Source organism: Caloenas nicobarica, chromosome 13 (genome assembly GCF_036013445.1).
Source record: "Caloenas nicobarica isolate bCalNic1 chromosome 13, bCalNic1.hap1, whole genome shotgun sequence".
Classification (NCBI taxonomy): domain Eukaryota; kingdom Metazoa; phylum Chordata; class Aves; order Columbiformes; family Columbidae; genus Caloenas; species Caloenas nicobarica.
Genome location: NC_088257.1, coordinates 5,457,027 through 5,474,267, shown reverse-complemented (window position 1 = coordinate 5,474,267; position 17,241 = coordinate 5,457,027). Strand labels below are relative to the sequence as shown.

The following is a 17,241-nucleotide window of genomic DNA, read 5'->3' as shown; positions in this document are numbered from 1 at the left end:
TCTGCATCGCAGCTCGTTGCCGTAACTGTGAGATGTCCTCTCGCTTCTTTTGCTCTCCTCGTTGTATCCTCTCTTCTCATCTTCTGCCTCTTTTCCTGCAGTCATGCAGAGGAACCGATAAAAACAGCAGTTCTCATTGGGAAAGAAGGGCTCTGAGCTTTGCACAGGCTTCATTTGGGCTGAATCTTACATTAACCATAATGGTCTGCAGGCAATTTCCTCCACTTATATGTAATTCTGTGGTAAGTTAGCAGCCACCTGACTTTCCTGTAGCTGTCACAAATGATTTCACACCTGTGGAAGTAAAAGTGTCTGCCTAGCTCATACAGCTTTAGCAGCAGCTTCTGGAGGTCATTTTCCGGTGCTGACTCCCACCACTGGTCTTTGCTCATTTCGCTCCATGTCTCCCTGTGACTGATTACTGCAGAGCCAGGGATTATATGGAGGTGTCTTCTCATAGGCTGTCCTGAGCTTCTGGAGAGAGCCTTCTGTGAGTTAGCTGCTTGCTAGTCTTGCAATTTATAATGTTGGTTTAGTGCAGCAATTTGCTGCAAACATTTTAGCTGTACTTCCTCTGTGTCTTCCTCCTTCCCTGGAGAAGGAATATATAGTCTCACAGTGATGCAAGGTGCTTGGAGTCAACCTTCCATCACCTACTGGTCTCAGCACAGCTCTCCTACGCTGTGCCCGTCACCTTTAAATAAGACATCTGACAGGGACATCCGAGGTCAACAAGCAGGCAGAAGAAGAGGGAGAAGGATACCCGTTGTGGACATGAGACCTCAAAGTGTAATTCAAAGCATAAGCATGTGTCCATGCATACAGGGGTATGATCGCTTCCGCTGGGTAACGCTGCTCTGGCTTGGTTTTCTCTACTGTCCACACAAACCTGAGTCCATAGGTGAGGTCTCAAAACAATGTCTTATGGTCAGAGGTAGAAGGCGTCACACCTTGGAGCGTATGTTGCTCTGGACTGTGCTGTGTAACCAGCTGGTTCTGCTGGTGTGTGTTCAGCTCTCGTGGCTTCCATAGGAAAATATTGCTGCCGATCTACAGATGGATACTGGGATCTTTACTAAGATAACAAATTAACTGAAGAAAATGAGGAGAAGGAGGGAGGGCAGATCCTATTAGTGCAAGTAGGTGTTTGAGGCTCTGAAGAACTGACAATGATGTGTATTTGTACAGACCTTCCTTAAATCTGTGGAATCTGGAAATATTTAGCATTAAGTAAGAGGTGGAAGAACAGCACAGAAATCTTCCCCGGTAGGGGAATTAAAAAACAGATCACTTGCATTTGATATTTTTTTTCCTAACTTTGGATATATTGAGCTGTGTAATAACTTGCACATATCTAGAAGCGATGCAGAGCACAGCCATCAATAATACAAGCAACGATAATCAGGTGTTTCAGCCATCTGACATGAGCAGCCTCCAAAGATAATTCTCTCCCACAGGACATTGCCAAACATAACTTCAGTTTATTCCTAGTTAGAAAATAAATGCTTACCTGCCGTGCAGAGACAAACCTTGCCAACAGTTTTTCTCCTGAAAACTGAAAAGGGATGGAAGTGCAGGAAGAAGCATGGGGAAAAAGCATGGGGTGCTGGTGGTGGCCAGCAGACAGCTGGAGCTCTCTGTGTTGCCCATCACCGGTGTCCCTAAAATCCTTCTGTGTTCAGAAGTGCCAGGAGAACAGAGGAAGTGCAGAGGAGCATGAGGCTGAATTTATTGTTCGTAAAGAATAAAGCATCCTGGCACGCAGGGCCACAGTGAATACGTGTTATCAACACTAACACCATCATTTGTAATTGGTTGTAAAACTGAGTTGCTTCTCAAGCTACTAAAAAAAAAATCCTTTCTCATTCAACATGACAAAAATCACATTTATGTTATTCAGGATTTTACCATTACTATTCCATTTCAACACACAGCAGCCAGCAATAACACATAAATTTTTATGCCTGCCCATTACAAGTCATTGAATAAAAAGAGAGGAGGCACAGGTAATAAAATTGATGTGAAAATTTTCACCATACTCTACCAAATAGCCAAATAATTCAAAGCTGGTAGTAGTGGAAAGTTCCTGACTCTGTGGCTCCTGTTTGGAGCTTGACTCCTGGAAACTCCCACAAAGTTGGTTAGTGCCTGCATGATAAAGTAATTTATCAGTGAGGAGTCTGCAAATAAAAAGGGGAAAAATAAAGATTGTCAGATGTCAGTGCATCAAATATTCAATATTGCTTTTTTTTTTTCCTTATTCACAAGCAGTGGATTGGCAGATCAGGATACATACCAATCACAGGCACAATGTTTAATAAAAAGTTGCTGTCTCTGTCACTCCAGCCAGCTTTCTGCTACATTTTGCAGGTCATGGTCCATGAAATTTCATAGGAACTTTCGTATATATTCTCTGTAGTGAACTATGGCATTTATTTGTTATTAAACCGTATAATTGAGGAAAGATGAAGATGCTTTATCCAGAACAACATGCGAGGTAGTCTTTCATACAATGATTTTTTAATGTATGTGTATTTTGGGTCTCAATATAATTCTGCAAGCTGCTTGTTTTTTTCTAATGGGAAATAATAAATTAATAAGATTTAATAATGATTGTACTATAAGAGGCCAGGACACGCATTAACTTTAAACTCAGATTACAACCTTGGCTTGTTTTTTGACCTGCTGACCCAGACCGTCACTACAAACAGCTGTCATTTTTAATCATGAGAAGCGTGAGCAGCAGAGAGTTAGTCGTGGTAAGAGTCAGTGCTGAGCATTACATCCCGATCCCAAACACCAGGGAAGTCAAGAGGTAATGTCCGGAGGGTGCAGCTTTTATTAGGTTTGGCAGCCACAGGAGAGAAAGGTGAGTGGGAGTCAGATGCTGAGAAGGATCAAAGGTTGAGAAGAATAACATGGGGAAGTGTTGGCTTTGGTGTTTGTGGTTTTTTTTTACCCAACCCAGTGGTTTTGTAAGAGAATATGCCTGCTTATATGATATAAATCAAATGTGTTCTTGATGGTTTGGTTGTAGTACGTTGTCCCATAGGCTCTTTTGGGGGTACAGGACCTGCTAGCTGTGAGCTAAGTGTCCCATATGTGTGTTTTTCATGTATAACAATCCTCTGGGGGATACTTGGGAGACAGAGGGTAAAGGAGAGAAAGGAAGATAAACACACAAGAGCAGAGCAGAGTGGAACGTGGGATCTGTGTCACTGCTCAGGATAGGATATAGTTGTGAGCCATCAAAACTGCTGGTTTTCCGTAGCATCAGTGGCGACAAGTCCCTTTATCCATTGGTCCATGTCACCGGTAAATTATTGCCTCGTTTCAGCTCAGGAGCGAACCCTGGAAGTGGTCAGGATTGCATATCCACAGCTGTGGTCATTCCTCAGATATATGTGGCATATACCAGGTCGCATGACCTGCAACTTTTCTTAATGAAGCCAGACAAGAGCCTGCAGTGTGAAAGCCCTCAAGGCTTTCTAACCTTACTGAAATATTTAATTTGGGGAAAAAAATGTAGAGTTTTTTTAGCAGCATAAAACATGTAAAGGTCTGCAGATAGCTGCAATAATTCCTGCTCACTCAAATCGCAAAGTATACCACTATCAAAATTTAATCTGGGCTTTTTGGTGCATAATCATATTTCACTCATTTTCCTTCATCCTTTTGTTTGAGATAAATGAACCCCTTCTGTGCCATCACCAACCCAGAATTCATAAACCAATATTTTACACCTGGGACAAGGAATGTAGCAGCTGTCACTTGATGACCCATCTCTCATTCTCCTCCCTTTACAATAATCAATAGCGGTTTTGGCATGCGTCTCTAAAGTTTGCTTACAGATTTCATTTCAAAAAGAGATGACAGCAGGTTTTTTTATCACCCAGCACTCCTAAGCCTGCCTTTGTTCATACGACACCATGTTTTGGCAAAGACGATCTTTACTTGGCAGGATACACCCTGCAAACGATACTTGTTGGAATGGGAGAGCCTCTGGCAAGTGACCACCATCACTGCCGTGCTGTGACTTTGATTTTTGTCCCTCCAAAGTCATGCCTTTTGGCGATAGTTCATGGAAATCTATTTGGGTTAGCCGTTCACCTTTCGTGATGGTGATTCCTTTTGTGGTGCTGGAGAAGCACTCTCGGTGGGAGGAAGAGGAAGTAGACAGATGTAGGGGTTTTTTGCAGCTGGATTAGAAAACATGTAAGATGTATATCCAAACAGATGTGGTTTTCCTGGATTTTCCCAGTCTTCTCTTGATCTTCTTAGGTGTTCTACCCAAGTGCATACCCCTTTCCTCTAAGATCCCTGAAAAAGCTGTAAGTGAGGCGCTGAGGTGGCTCCTTTGATTTGGACTTCAGCGTTGAAGGACGTGCCGAGCAGCACTCATGAAGGAGGCAGCCTAGTCCTTCTCAGTGAGTCCCTGAATTACATTATGAGATCCCTTGGAGTCAATATGGCATGTCCGTATTTATAGATCAGTAATTCCTCCAAGTGACTACTCCTGCTATCCTTTGGCCTTCACGACCCTTGGCTTCAACGTCTCTCTCTGTAACATGAATCTTGCTGCTGTAAATGCTGATGGGTTTGTCCCTCATTGCAGTGTCCTCCCCATGCTGAGCTCCAGCTGTTTAAAGTTTTGTGGTTATTGTATTCTGCCTTATCTTGAAAGCCTGAGGCATCATATAGCATCATCCTCCTGCTTCTCTAATGTGGAGAAATGAGGGGGAAAAAAAAAAGTGGAAAGATTCCTAAGGCATATGTTTGAGGATTGTCATGCCTGATATTGACCACCCAGCTCTTGGTCGTTTCCCAATCTTAATTTATACATGTGGAGACATATCTTTTGCTAGTGTCAGTCTCAAATTCTAGTCATGTCAGTCAAATTTATGCTAAAAGGTACTCTTCAGACCATCTTTTTCTCAGGAAAAAAAAAAAAAAAACAGTTTACCTCAGTCCTTGCAAACTTTGCCAATCACCCTGAATCTTAGAAATAATACCTTGCATTTGTTGTGTTTTCGATTATACATTTACCTTTGCAGTTCCCTCCCCACACGATGTTTCTTACACACACTTACCTTTCTAAGCAATTATAGCATAAATTACTCTAAATCCCTCATTTTAGTAAAAGTTACAACTTTCAGAAGTTAAAGGTGAAATATAGTTTGGTCCAATTCTGCTGTGTGCCAGTGTATCCGTATACCTGTCTTATTGCATGAAAACCATAAGAAAAACTCATATAAAATTTTGACGTATATTTTCTTTGCTATTATGGTTTGTCAGATGTTTCATTACATCTTGGACACACATAACTAAACAATTTCTAGAGAAAATGGGCTATTTGCAGTCATCTGCTGGAGGCCTGCAGCCAACACTTCATGCTATTTGTCAAGAAGAATTTTGTGATGGAAGCGCAGGGAGCGGTGGGGACTGGGGGAACCTGGTGCAGGGCTGAGGAGATGGTGAGGACTGGGAACTGAAACTATGAAGTCCAAGTAAGGAGAGGACAGAAACGCACGTTACATCAGTCACTTAATGCCTTGTCAATAGGCTTTGCAAAGGTTGTTTGAAAGGCAGGAGAATGACCCAGGAGACCCCGACATTTGGATATAGAGGTTCAGATTGCTGGGATGTTCTTGGGCTGTGCAAGGAGCAGAGCGAGGGCTCCGATGCGGAGCTGGTCATTGGGGGAGAGCTAAGTCGGGACTTAGCCCAAGACAGGAGGGCAGTCTGTTGGAAACTTATTCCTGTTGTATAGTTGCCTCTCCCAGAGCAAATTTTTGCATAAATATGTATTCCAATAAAGCTATGTAGCATCTTGACGGTATTGAAAGCTCAGGGAAGACTGTGAGACTTGAAACGAAACAAGTTTTCACATCTTTTTGCGATAAGGGTAGAAAGCCCTAAAGAAAACTTGCCGGAGTCCGTATTTTGTAGAGATTTCCCCAAATAATGGGTGAGGGGTTCCTTACCACATTTTATTGCAATACTCCTACATAGCCAAACCTGAGGTTGTCAGTTCAGTGGAATTAGTCACGTATTCTATATATTAAGTTCAATAGAATTAATCGCATAATCTTTATATGGATTTGCTATGAATTAGAACATGTATTAATATACAAGCATACAATTAATATTACAGTAAATAGTTTCCTGTTAACATAGATCATTGCAGTGTCTGAGTGGAGATGACTAACTTGAAAGAACATCTTTCGTCTGTGTAAATGGTTTACTGGGGGGCATTGCAGAGTGTTCTCAATAGAATTTTTTTTCACAGGAACAGAGGTAAAAGGATAACACAAGTATTGCATTCTCTAGTGCCCCAGTGCTTTACATGTTCTCCTTTATTAAAAAAATAAAAATAAAAATCAGCTATTCGCAGTTTGGTGACTTTAGTAACTGTAACTAATGGGGTTGTTTCTTTTTATGTGTGTTTTAGGATGGAATGGGGAACCTGAGAATCACAGAAAAGGGTCTGAAGCTCGAAGGAGATTCAGAATTCTTGAAACCTCTCTACGCCAAAGAAATCCGGTCAAGACCAGTAAGTTGTCGGGAAAGGACTGAGCATGTTTCTGTAGCCTGAACAGTAAGAAACCATGAAGTGGCAGGGTGGTGTGGTTATTTGATCAATTGCTTTGGCCACTCTATACAGATGTAATTTGGGGAGTGAGACAGTGAGTGTCGTTTGGGTATCTCATCCGCATACTACATCCTCTGGGCAGTTGCAAGGTTGATACAGTTTGTAGCTAAAATGCTTCCAGGACCTCTGAAATTTTGCATTGTCTTCTTGTCTCCTTTTGAGATAAATCATAAACAACCCTTGACCGAAAGACCTGTTATTTCCGAGGCAGAGGGGTGGCAGGCAGTTGTGAAATCCAGGTCACACTTGACTGGTTACTCCGTTTCTGCAGAAAGCAGAGCGGTGGTGCCTTGGCACAAGGGTCTGATCTGTTGATAGCTGGCACAATAAACCCATTTTACGTGCTCAGCCCTGTTTCATGTTGTGTTTTAAAATTATGTGCAGTTAAAATTCAGAGCTGCTGGGAGAGACTGTTTGACAAAAGTGTCAAGGATGTTAACAACTGAAAATGAGAAAGAACCCAAGTGTGATTGAAATAGCATTTTCATAGCAGCACTTCGTTGACTGTCAGTGACTTTTGCTCTATCTAATGCAATCCTATTTGTCCTGAGCAGCTTTAAAATAACTGAAACAATTACAGAGAGTTTCCAGGATACTTCTCAGAAGATGTCATCTATCTTGTTTCCTGATCCAAAGTGTTAATTTGAGTCAGATACCGACCTTCTATTTTGATAACAATGGCAGATAGCTAATTAAATAAAGTTAACATCCCTTTATCTCAGCATTTCAGTGGTCTTGTAGAAATTGGAACTTGTAGCATAATCAACACAACATCCAATACAATATCCATATAATTATTGAAGGCTGTGACCTCTGTAAGATGGCTAGGAATTGATTTGAACAAGCATAATCATTTAGGAAGAAAAGTTAATGAGAAAACATTCATATCTATAAATGTTTTCATCCCTGAATTAAAACAGAACTGCAGAACCTTACAAGTCATACACTTTGTAACGTAAAATGTGTGAAAAAGGTGCAGCACTGGGTTTGATAAATAGACTGACAAATTGCTACTTACATTTCTTTTACTCTAGTTAGATTGGAAATAATATTTGATTACTAAAAGAAGTGAGAACCACTTCTTGCTAGTGGAGAGTTTACTGTTTGCCTATTATCATATTCATCTACATTTTAATACAGCAGAGGGGGCAAAAGGTGTCCCCTTCTTGAGGTTATGAAACTAGTTTCCACACTATTGACAGTGTAATGAATGCAAGGAGCAAGAAATATAAAGCAAGACCTTTGTGTGTGTTCCTTGCGTTACCCCACCTCCAGGGTTATTTTCACCGTTAGCCAGAGAAGGATCTAGTTGCAAGCCAGAGGGTCTGATCTCCAGCCTAGTGACTTGAAGGATCCCCGCTGGCTTCAGTAGATGAGTCCTGGAAATTATATTCACTATATAGTTGCGTAAACCATGTGCATAGTTTCTCTGACTTCTCAGTGGAGTTAAACTGGAATAGCCTGTACTGGCTTTCAGGTTGCTCACGATAATGCTGGAATTACCATTGGACTGGGGGCAATGGGGAAAATCCTATTGATTTTAATCAACAGCTGCTTTCTTGTGCTACGTGTGAATTTGGCCTCTTGTAAGCAAATGGAAGAGTTGCAGTCAATCAAAGGATGATAGTTACAGAATATTTCAAAGTATTACTAAATAATCAACTTTTTTAAAAAGAACACTAGTATGACCCAGTATTCTCTTGGAAGGAAGCATACTAGCAATTCATGAACTTGATGGATATTGCCAAAATAAAGTGCCAAACTCAACACTCAGTAGTAGAGATGAACATGCATCCTAATTCCATGGTAATCTTCCCTGAGTGCATAATGCAGCTTTAAACATGCAAAGCGTAACAAACAATAGGACAAATAACAGTAAAGAGCATCTCAGAAATAAGTTGACATATAGTGTTTTTCGTATGTTTAATGAAACAACCTAAGAGTTGTGTACAGTAATAGATAATGGTTTTATATAAAGCTCTGAAGACTTTCAGATGCTGGTTATTTATAGAAGACATTAATTTAAAAAAAAAAAAAATCACTATCTTCCTGTGTAGTAGATGAAGGGACATTGGTGCTGTGTGGACATGGCAGGGGAAAAATCACTTTTTGTGTAGGTGGCTGCAGTCCTGTGACCTCTGTGAAGTGGCTTTTCGCACTCGTGTGTCTGTAGCGCTGCTCCCCATGCTGCCCGCTGTGAGCAGAGCTGGGCAATCCCTGCCAAAACATCTCCAAAACATGAATTATGATAATTCTGTAAAGCTTGAATTTGTCACTGATGCCTCTGCCACATCTCTGAAGTCCCAGGAAGGTGGTAATTAAAAGTACACACCAACTTGCATTGCTAGGAGCTGTTCCTTCTGGTTTAAAGGTAGTTTTGGATTTCCACTTAAAAGTGGATTTCTTTTTCAAGTTTATTTGGCAGGAAAGGAAGACCAAGGTTTAGAGAGGAAGAAAAGCCCTTGAGTGTAATCCCAAGAGACTGGCTGTGTGGGGAGCTCTGAGTTTCTGTAATTTGTGCCTTAAAGAGCTCCAGTAGATACTGCCCCCTTCATCACCTTCTGGACAGTATTTGCATTTAACCGTGCCCCTTTTGAAAGGTAACTCATTGCAACTGGAATTACAACCAAGAAGAGCTGAATCTGTTGTGCTGCGGCATGCAGTTAATGACAGCCCAACAAAGGCATCTTTCTGGGAGTCCCTTCAAAAATGTTAGCAGAAGGATTGAACCAAAGAGGTTTGGTCCCATGCTGGAGGAGTGGCCATTAAAATCACTGACATGAACTGGCATCTTAAAGCTCCTTCCAGCCAGTTGCGTTCTGCATCACCACTGCCTCCTGTCTCAGGAATGACACCCTCCAGGTTCGCTTTTCTTTTCCCTCACCCATTCCAGAGTGACCCCCAAACATGTCTCTCTTCATATAGCAAGGGTATCTGTTTGTGTTGTTTCTCCATCCTAGTCCTGGCTCAGTAATACTCAGTTTGTAGTGCCTCGTGGATTAGGAGCCTGTTTCTAAGCATCAGAGCTTGCAAATAAACATAACCTTGTTACTTCATGAGCCTAAAGATAATCTGGATTTTAATGAATAGTAACTGGTGGTAGCAGTGTTTGCACCCTTGTAGTCTTGTTTTAAAGAAATGAGATAGATGCGTTTCCTTTTCCAGGAGTGATCAGAGCATCTTAAACTCCCAGATGAACATATTGCACACTAAACAGTACTTTCCATGCCAGTTGCATGGAACATGAACATCTTGCTGCCTTTAATTAGGAAGTTAACTGGACCATGAAGTATTGCCTGTGTAAATAAAAGTGATTTGTACTTAGTCAAGAAGGTGCATTAGGAATCCTCACATTTCTTTACTTGCACATAAATTATGGAGATTATTAAAAATTGGAAGGGTCATCTATAAACCCATCTGTAGCTCAGCTGCACTGTCACTCTCAAAATGTAGCTGTCTTTCTAACTGTTGTAATTTATTGTGGACTATCATGTGAACCATCTGCTTGCTTATAAATCAGGCAAACTTTGACTGAAAGTTGCACGCAGCTGCACAAATTGTTAATTTTATGTGCTGGAAAGTAATAGCAACAGTTCTGTGGTCTTCAGTCTTCATTGCCTTAATTTGAATAGAAATTTAAAACTGGAAATTTTCCTGTCTTTGTTGAGAGGAGCTGCTAAAAAGCAGGTTGCTCGAAACTTAAGCACAGATTTAGCCTTCTTAGTGCAGTTTGGGTGTTTTGAAACTTGCCACATTCAGGTCTGTAAGTAACTTAAAACGGGCAAGACAGAGAACAGGCTATGTGTATTTTCCATTCCAATAACTATAGAAATAAAATCCCATGCTGTGATTATACAGGAAAGTCATGTGAATTACTTCTGTCAGGAGCTGTGTGACAACCAATGAGATGATAATCTCAGTTTTAGGAAGCAGAGAAGGACGTTGCCTTGGTAGGAATAGGATGGTTTTGCCCTTACAATGCTCATTTTAAGTGCGTAGATAGAAAAAATAAACCTCAGTTTGCAGATGTTTACACCTGGGCTTAAATTTTCTTACCCCAAATCCTTTTGAAGACAAGAGTATGGATTTGCCTGACAAAGATTTTTTGCAGTATAAAGCTCTTGACTGGGGTCGTGCCCGTTCAGCTCTCTTGCAAAATCTCATACTGATGGGTGGGTCCGGGAACACAGACCTAAATATGGGCACCAGCATTTTGCATCCTTCCCCTGCTACTGGGGGAGCTCCAAGATGTTCTGTTGCTGTACAGGTAAAAGTGATGGCAAAATTCACTGAACAGATTTTGAGGAGATTTTATATGTCTTTTAAGAGAGATCTCTTAGTGTATTTAGCTGGTTTCACGTTGAAGGTCTGCTTCCCATTGTTTTTAATCAACTGAAAAAATAATTTAAAGGAAGAATCCTATACATCAAAGAAAAAAGCCTGAGGCAAAGCACAATTTTCTAAAAAATTTTTCTTTCTTTGGGTGATATTAGAGATCTCTGTGCTGCTCCCTGTGGCAGTGGGTGTCTCACTGGGAGCAGCGTGCTCACTCAGAGCATTGAGGCAAACCTGGTCTCATTTGAAGCCATATGAAGTAACTAGTGACTACAGTGGAAGAAGGATGGGGCCTGTCATTGACACTTGGCTGCGATTCTGTAAGGGCATCTGTTTGGCCAAAGAAAGTTCACAGTTGTGAATTGGGGCTGATAACTGCTGTTCCCTTTACTGGTGTTTAGTAAGTTCTCATCAGCATAAAAGCTAGACTAGCAAGTGCATAAAATATGCTTGTCTGTACTTCACATTTTCCCCAGCCAGTATTTGAATGATAGAAATTTTAAAGTAAGCTTTTAAGAGTGATAAATAATTATTTTGCCAATGTACTTGTCTCACTATGTTCAGATCTGAAAGAGTGATATAATTTTAAAGCACAGACGCAGTTCTGTAATGGATGTATTCTTTTGTATGATTTGGTCTGCAAGTCTACCTGCCTCGAAGCTAAAAATACGCACTGAAAAACAATAAACCATATATTTGGATTAAACAATGACATGTGCCCACAATGGGGCATACCTGCCTCATACCCATAAATACATTTTAATAAACAATATAACATAGTAATTTGGATTAAAAGGCACCATTCACCCATGAGGAAAAGCAATGCAGATGGCAAGATAATTGCAACTTTGTATGATGCTCAAACTGTGTAGTAGAAATCTAGCTTTCAGTACAGACTCAGGTCGACAGCATAAAAGAAGGCTGTTATTTTTTGAGGAAGGAGACAGAATAATTCCTTTTCTCCCTTTGTCAGAGTTTGCAGAGCAATAAAAGGATCTTGAATTAGTTCCTGATGATTTGGTCTTGCAAAGTGTTTAAGGATTTCAGTGTGCTCACTGAAACCATCACAGGGTGGAAATGAAGTTTGTCTCACCTGCTGCTGTCACTGAGCAGTCCCTGTGCACCCACCACCTCTTTGGCCATTACTCCTCCCAGTGTTTAACTATTACCTTAGTGACCGGTTCTTCAAAGAAGAGAGGAATCTCCTTTTTTGCACATTACAATACAAACGAGCCTGTAAGAGCTCCTGGCAGCTCATGGAGGTGTTGACATTTGCCTCTGGGGCAGTTGAGTTGCCGCCGTGGCTGCCAGGAGGAAAACTTCACGCCATCCGATGTAGAGTTCTGAAGCATGATGCTTCCTCTAACTGCTTCTTGCTTGATTTTTGGCAGCAGATGTTAAAATAGTTTTTCGAGGCCCCAGTAATTAAAAAAAAAAAAAAGAACAAGGTTGCTCATGGTGGCTCAGCCAACAAAAGGAAGCTTCTTGCAGCCATGCCTGGCCACCTCATATTCTCCCTACAGGGTTTGTTAAGCATTCGCTGTGGCAGCACTCCAGATACCTCATCATTAGATTCTGTGCCAGTGTGCTTTTGCTATAAATATCTCTCAGTTTGATCAGTCTGAGTCTCGCTTGCCCAGCAGCTATGAACAGAGAGGGGGGCTGGCAGACAGCAGGACAACCAGTACAAATAAACAGAAGTGGCCGAGCAGGTTGCAGAAGGCATCATTTTGGCAGAAGCGTCCTCACCTGATGCACAGATTTTGTTGCCATCGCCATCCAAAGCAGATTTGAGCCTGTGTATGGCAGTAGGCTGTGAGTGTCCAGTGGGATTTACAAAACTGATATTCCCCCCTTTAATAAATTTCATTCTTAAGCAATAAAATCCAGAGAGCCTACTTCAGAATGAGCCTTGATTGCCCCAGTGCTTTGAGGGCGCTTAGTGGCCCTGTGGTATTTCCAGTGTGCTGAAAAGCTGGATGTTTAAGTAAATTTTGCAGCAACTATGAAAACATTTCCCTTTAGCTTCATAATAAAATGGGCCAGAAGTCTCTGCACGTTGAATTTTGAAGGAAGCTTTGTAGGCTGGCTGAAGGGGTACTTCCAATAACCACCAGAATGAAATCATTCCTTGCCTGTTCCCTGTTCCTTGTCTGGTGTTATGTGCCGCACACCGAGAGCACAACAGGGAACTGAAGTATCCCGCCAGCTGCAAAATCCAAGTATCCCAAAGAAGAGCAAGAGACGAAACTCTGAAGTGAACAAACTTTTTGAAATAAGTCCACAAGTTGCGTTTCAAAGCGAAATCTCATGGAGGCTGCCTATGGCATTTTTAAAAGGAATTCATTAAATGTTGCTAACTTGTCATAAGCTCTCTTAAATGGAAGGGTAATGGCTCATAACATTTGTAAGCTTTTTAATTTCATGCAATATGAGCAGTGTAATCAGCACCTATTAGAGTCAATCAGCTGTGCCAAGTGGGCTCCCTACCTCAGCATTTGTCTATATTTTCATCATGGGCACACCTCTGAACTAAGCCTGGGAACAACGTGTTTGTACATTCTTACCGTAACATCGGCGAAGATATTGCGTCCAGAAAACCCGATATGGTCATTGCAGAACTATCTGAACCCATAAGCTGAATAAGCACTTTATAGTCAGTGGTTTTTACCTTTTAAGGAGAGAGTTTGGGCCATGGGGCTGATGCAGACTAGTAAACAGCTCCAGACCCAGATATGAAGGAGATTGAAAATTTCTTAAACAGTTTCCCAATTTTGTTGACTTTTCCCCTTTGACAGGTGGAATTTCTCCGTTTGAGCTGGTCGTATAAGGAGAGGGGAGCTGTTCAGATCATGTGTTTGTTTTGCTGTTCTGATCTGATTCCTCTTCATTTTAAACATCTGTAGCTGGACTCTGCGGTCATAAAAACAAGTGATGTGCATCGCAGCTCAGAGTGAGCTGCCAGGATAAGGCTGGATGCTCTGTGGTCTCTAAGCTTTTGCATTGCAGTTTTGCCATGATCCCAGAAATTGCTTGCATTTCAGCTGTGAAGAGGAGGTTAGTGGGGCTGAGGTTTGTGGTGGGGCTGTATTTCCATGGAAATGTTGCAAATCAGTTAACATCGTGTTTTCAGGTGGGTTGCGAGCCTTGAGACAAGAGTGCAGGCACTAGAACCTGAAAGAATATAATAAACATTTGATTTCGTTTATTCCCCCAAAAGCAAGAAGACATTCAATTATTGATTTTTAAATTGAAAGAAAAAGTGACTGAGCTGAATAAATTTGGCATGTGGTTTCTTGCCTTCTTGGATGTGCACCACACTTCTAACATCTGTGCTATTTCAGCTTCAGTTTGGCATCTTGAATTTGCAAGCTGCCTCTATGAATTAACTGTGAAGCTGCTGTGAGGCTTTTTTTTTCCTAATTAGCCATTTATTGTGGCCTCTCAGTATTCCTACGGGCTTGTAAACCTTCAGAAGCTGCGCATCATCCTTATTTTTCTATGTCTAATCTTATAGTAAAAAGAAAAAAAAATAGCACAGGGGTTTTACTGGGGGATTCGTGAGTGCGGGACACACGAGTCGCACCTACTGATGATGGAATTTCTGTTGCTTGCTTGTACAGCTGGACAGGTATTGCTGTTAAAGAAGCTGTGCTGGTGGTTGAGTAAGCTGACCTGAACCAGGCCATGGGATTAAATGCATTTGTAGAGTAGCCTTGAATTCTCAGTCCAAAACTTGATCCAAATTTCATCTTAACAAGCTGTAACCTCAGAAAAAAGTAAGCCTTCCAAAGCACCTGAAACTGCTCAGGAAAAAAACGTGCAATCGTGTACTGCTGCATTTCTCTCTCTCAAGGGCAAAGGCATTGAGTTTAAGGATTTACTATGTCTAGACATCACTGCTGACAATCAGGATTCTGGCTGCTTTGGAAAGGCCGAAATATAAAAACAACTTCTTAATACTAAAAATAAAAAAGGAATAAAACTTTACACAGTATAGACAGAGAGAAGATAGAGACAAATAGACAATGGAAACACTAAAAGACAAATAGCAAGATCCAATTATAAAGAAAAAGAATGTTTTTCGGATATTCCCAAGAAGCTCCAAGAGCAGAGCTTCATATCTTCTTACCATGGGACAGCAAACACTTCTGCAACTCTTCTGCTGATCAAAACTGTTTCAGAAGCAACGTAACATATTTTGTAAGGCAAGCGTTACTTGACAAGACAAGCTGTGCTGTCATTAGGGAGCGCAGGCACACACAACTGGTTTTACAGACAGTTCCGTTCGCAAGTTCTTTGATTTGCAACAGGAAAGGAAAGCTACACCTTCCAGGTTTCATTTACCAGTTTCTATGGAGTAATAAGAGTTTCAGTGATTGTTCTGTTTCTGAATGACAGATGTTGGATTTAGAGAAAGAAGAACACAGGGTAAAACAAGAGCAACTCTAAATTTGCTCCTGTTCTTTAGGGCAAATTGGTTGAGGCCTTTGGGAAAACTGACTTGCTGCTTTTGAAAGAAAAAGTAAGATTTCTTTGGCTGTTAACATTTCCCTGGGCTGAAACATCTCTGTTTTCGGTCTCTGTCTGAGGCTGTGCCTGGCCATCCACTCCCATGTACACCAGCATCTTTCAGGAAGGGACAGGACAGTCCCACACCAGTGGTAGTGGCACCGTGTTGGAGTGCAAGACAGTGCCGTACATGTCTGATAAAAATGGCTATAAATCTAGCCTCAGAGAAAGGCTTTGTGACTTGTCAGTGAATCGTTGATCAAGGCGTCAGTCCAACCAGACGTCAGTAAGGCTGTTCGCATGCACGGAGTTGGCTTATGCCCTGTAATTTCTACATATACTGCATGTGTGTGGCAGGAGTCCATTCTGCTGGTCTCTCTACAGACGTGGGGACAGACACAGCCCTTTCTTCCAAAACGTTTTATGTTGTCAATAGGTAATGAGTGGGACAGGAGACAGGGATGAGGGTGAACAAAACGGCTTGTTCATTTGCTCCTACAGCAGCCAAGGGCTGGTGTGAGGAGTCCTGTGTCCATGTGCAACCTCATTTTAGCAGATCACATGCCCGAAGTATAAAGGAGTGTGATGATAGAGCTGGCAGATATTTTCAAATCAAAGCTAATGTGGTAAAAAATTGTGCTTCTTGAGGGGGTGAAGGAAAACAATTTCCATGATGCCCTTTTTATTTTGCTTTGTTTCTTTTTTCATTTTTTTACTCCAGGATTTCAGCAGAAAAGGTCACGTATCCATTGGGTTCCTCTTGATTTTCTGTGATCCTGAGTCCAATGAACTTTTAGGTGTGCTTTCAGTCTGACCTTAAAAGGTGGGATAATTTTTGGAGGCAGGTTGTAGGGAGCACTAGCAGGGAGTCTGCTCCTCATTTCTCTCTGAAAGGGAATAATCTATGCAACAGAAAGAAAATTTGAAGTGTTTCAGCTCACAGTATTTCTTCCTTGTTCTTCCATCAGGATGTGATCCTCGTTTGCCATCCTCACATAAAATAGCATGAGATTCCTCGTTTTCAAATCTTTCATTTTCCCTGAGGAAGAGTGGATCTAAAGCATCTGTGGCTTTTTTCTTCTCACCGCTGAGGTTCCCCAGTTGGTATCAACCGTACAGTGCTGCTGTCATCCAGCTTCCCCCAGAAGCACCCCTTCGAAGGACAGAGAGGCATCTTCATTTGGAAAGTCCTCCTTTATGGTCTATGAGGGAAGGTTTTATTTGAAGTTTATATGAAATGCAGCAGTGCTAAACTTTGATGTGTATATTGCTGTTTATGAAAATGGTGAGTAAATGCATGCCAAGATTTGCAGGGTATCTTAGTCAGTGCAGGATACTTTGTTGGATTCTTAATTTGTCGTGTAAAACTAGGCAATGAAAATTAGTTTTATGACCTAGGTTTTTTTTCCTTTCTGTTTCTTTCCAGCTGCAGCTTGTTACTCTGCTGCTTGTTCTTTTTCTCCTTGAGCAAAACAATATACCCTTCCATTGTCTCTCTCTTGATTTAGACAAGGGATACATTTGTCATGGGGCATTTAATGAATAAAAGTGGTTAACATCTGACTTCTGTGCCTCTGCTAAGAAGCCAGCAGCAGCTGCAAAAGATTGCTCATGGCACCATGGATGGGTGGCTACTGATGTAGAGAGAAGTGTGCTGTTCACTGAATCAGCCACATCACTCTTTACAGTGACTGGAAAGTCTTCTTTTCCAAGTACTAATGCAAGCTGAGCCTTCCTCTTGG

At 41.4% G+C, this 17,241-nt stretch overlaps 1 protein-coding gene across 3 annotated transcripts in view; it reads left to right on the top strand.

Annotated features, from left to right (window-relative positions):
* SGCD (sarcoglycan delta) overlaps positions 1-17,241 on the top strand; it is a 341,024-nt gene that overhangs the window by 253,788 nt on the left and 69,995 nt on the right. For all 3 annotated transcript variants that reach the window (XM_065643762.1, XM_065643760.1, XM_065643761.1), the window contains exon 4: positions 6,452-6,553. In XM_065643762.1, coding sequence (XP_065499834.1) covers positions 6,452-6,553 — 102 coding nt within the window. The remainder of the gene's footprint in view (positions 1-6,451; positions 6,554-17,241) is intronic.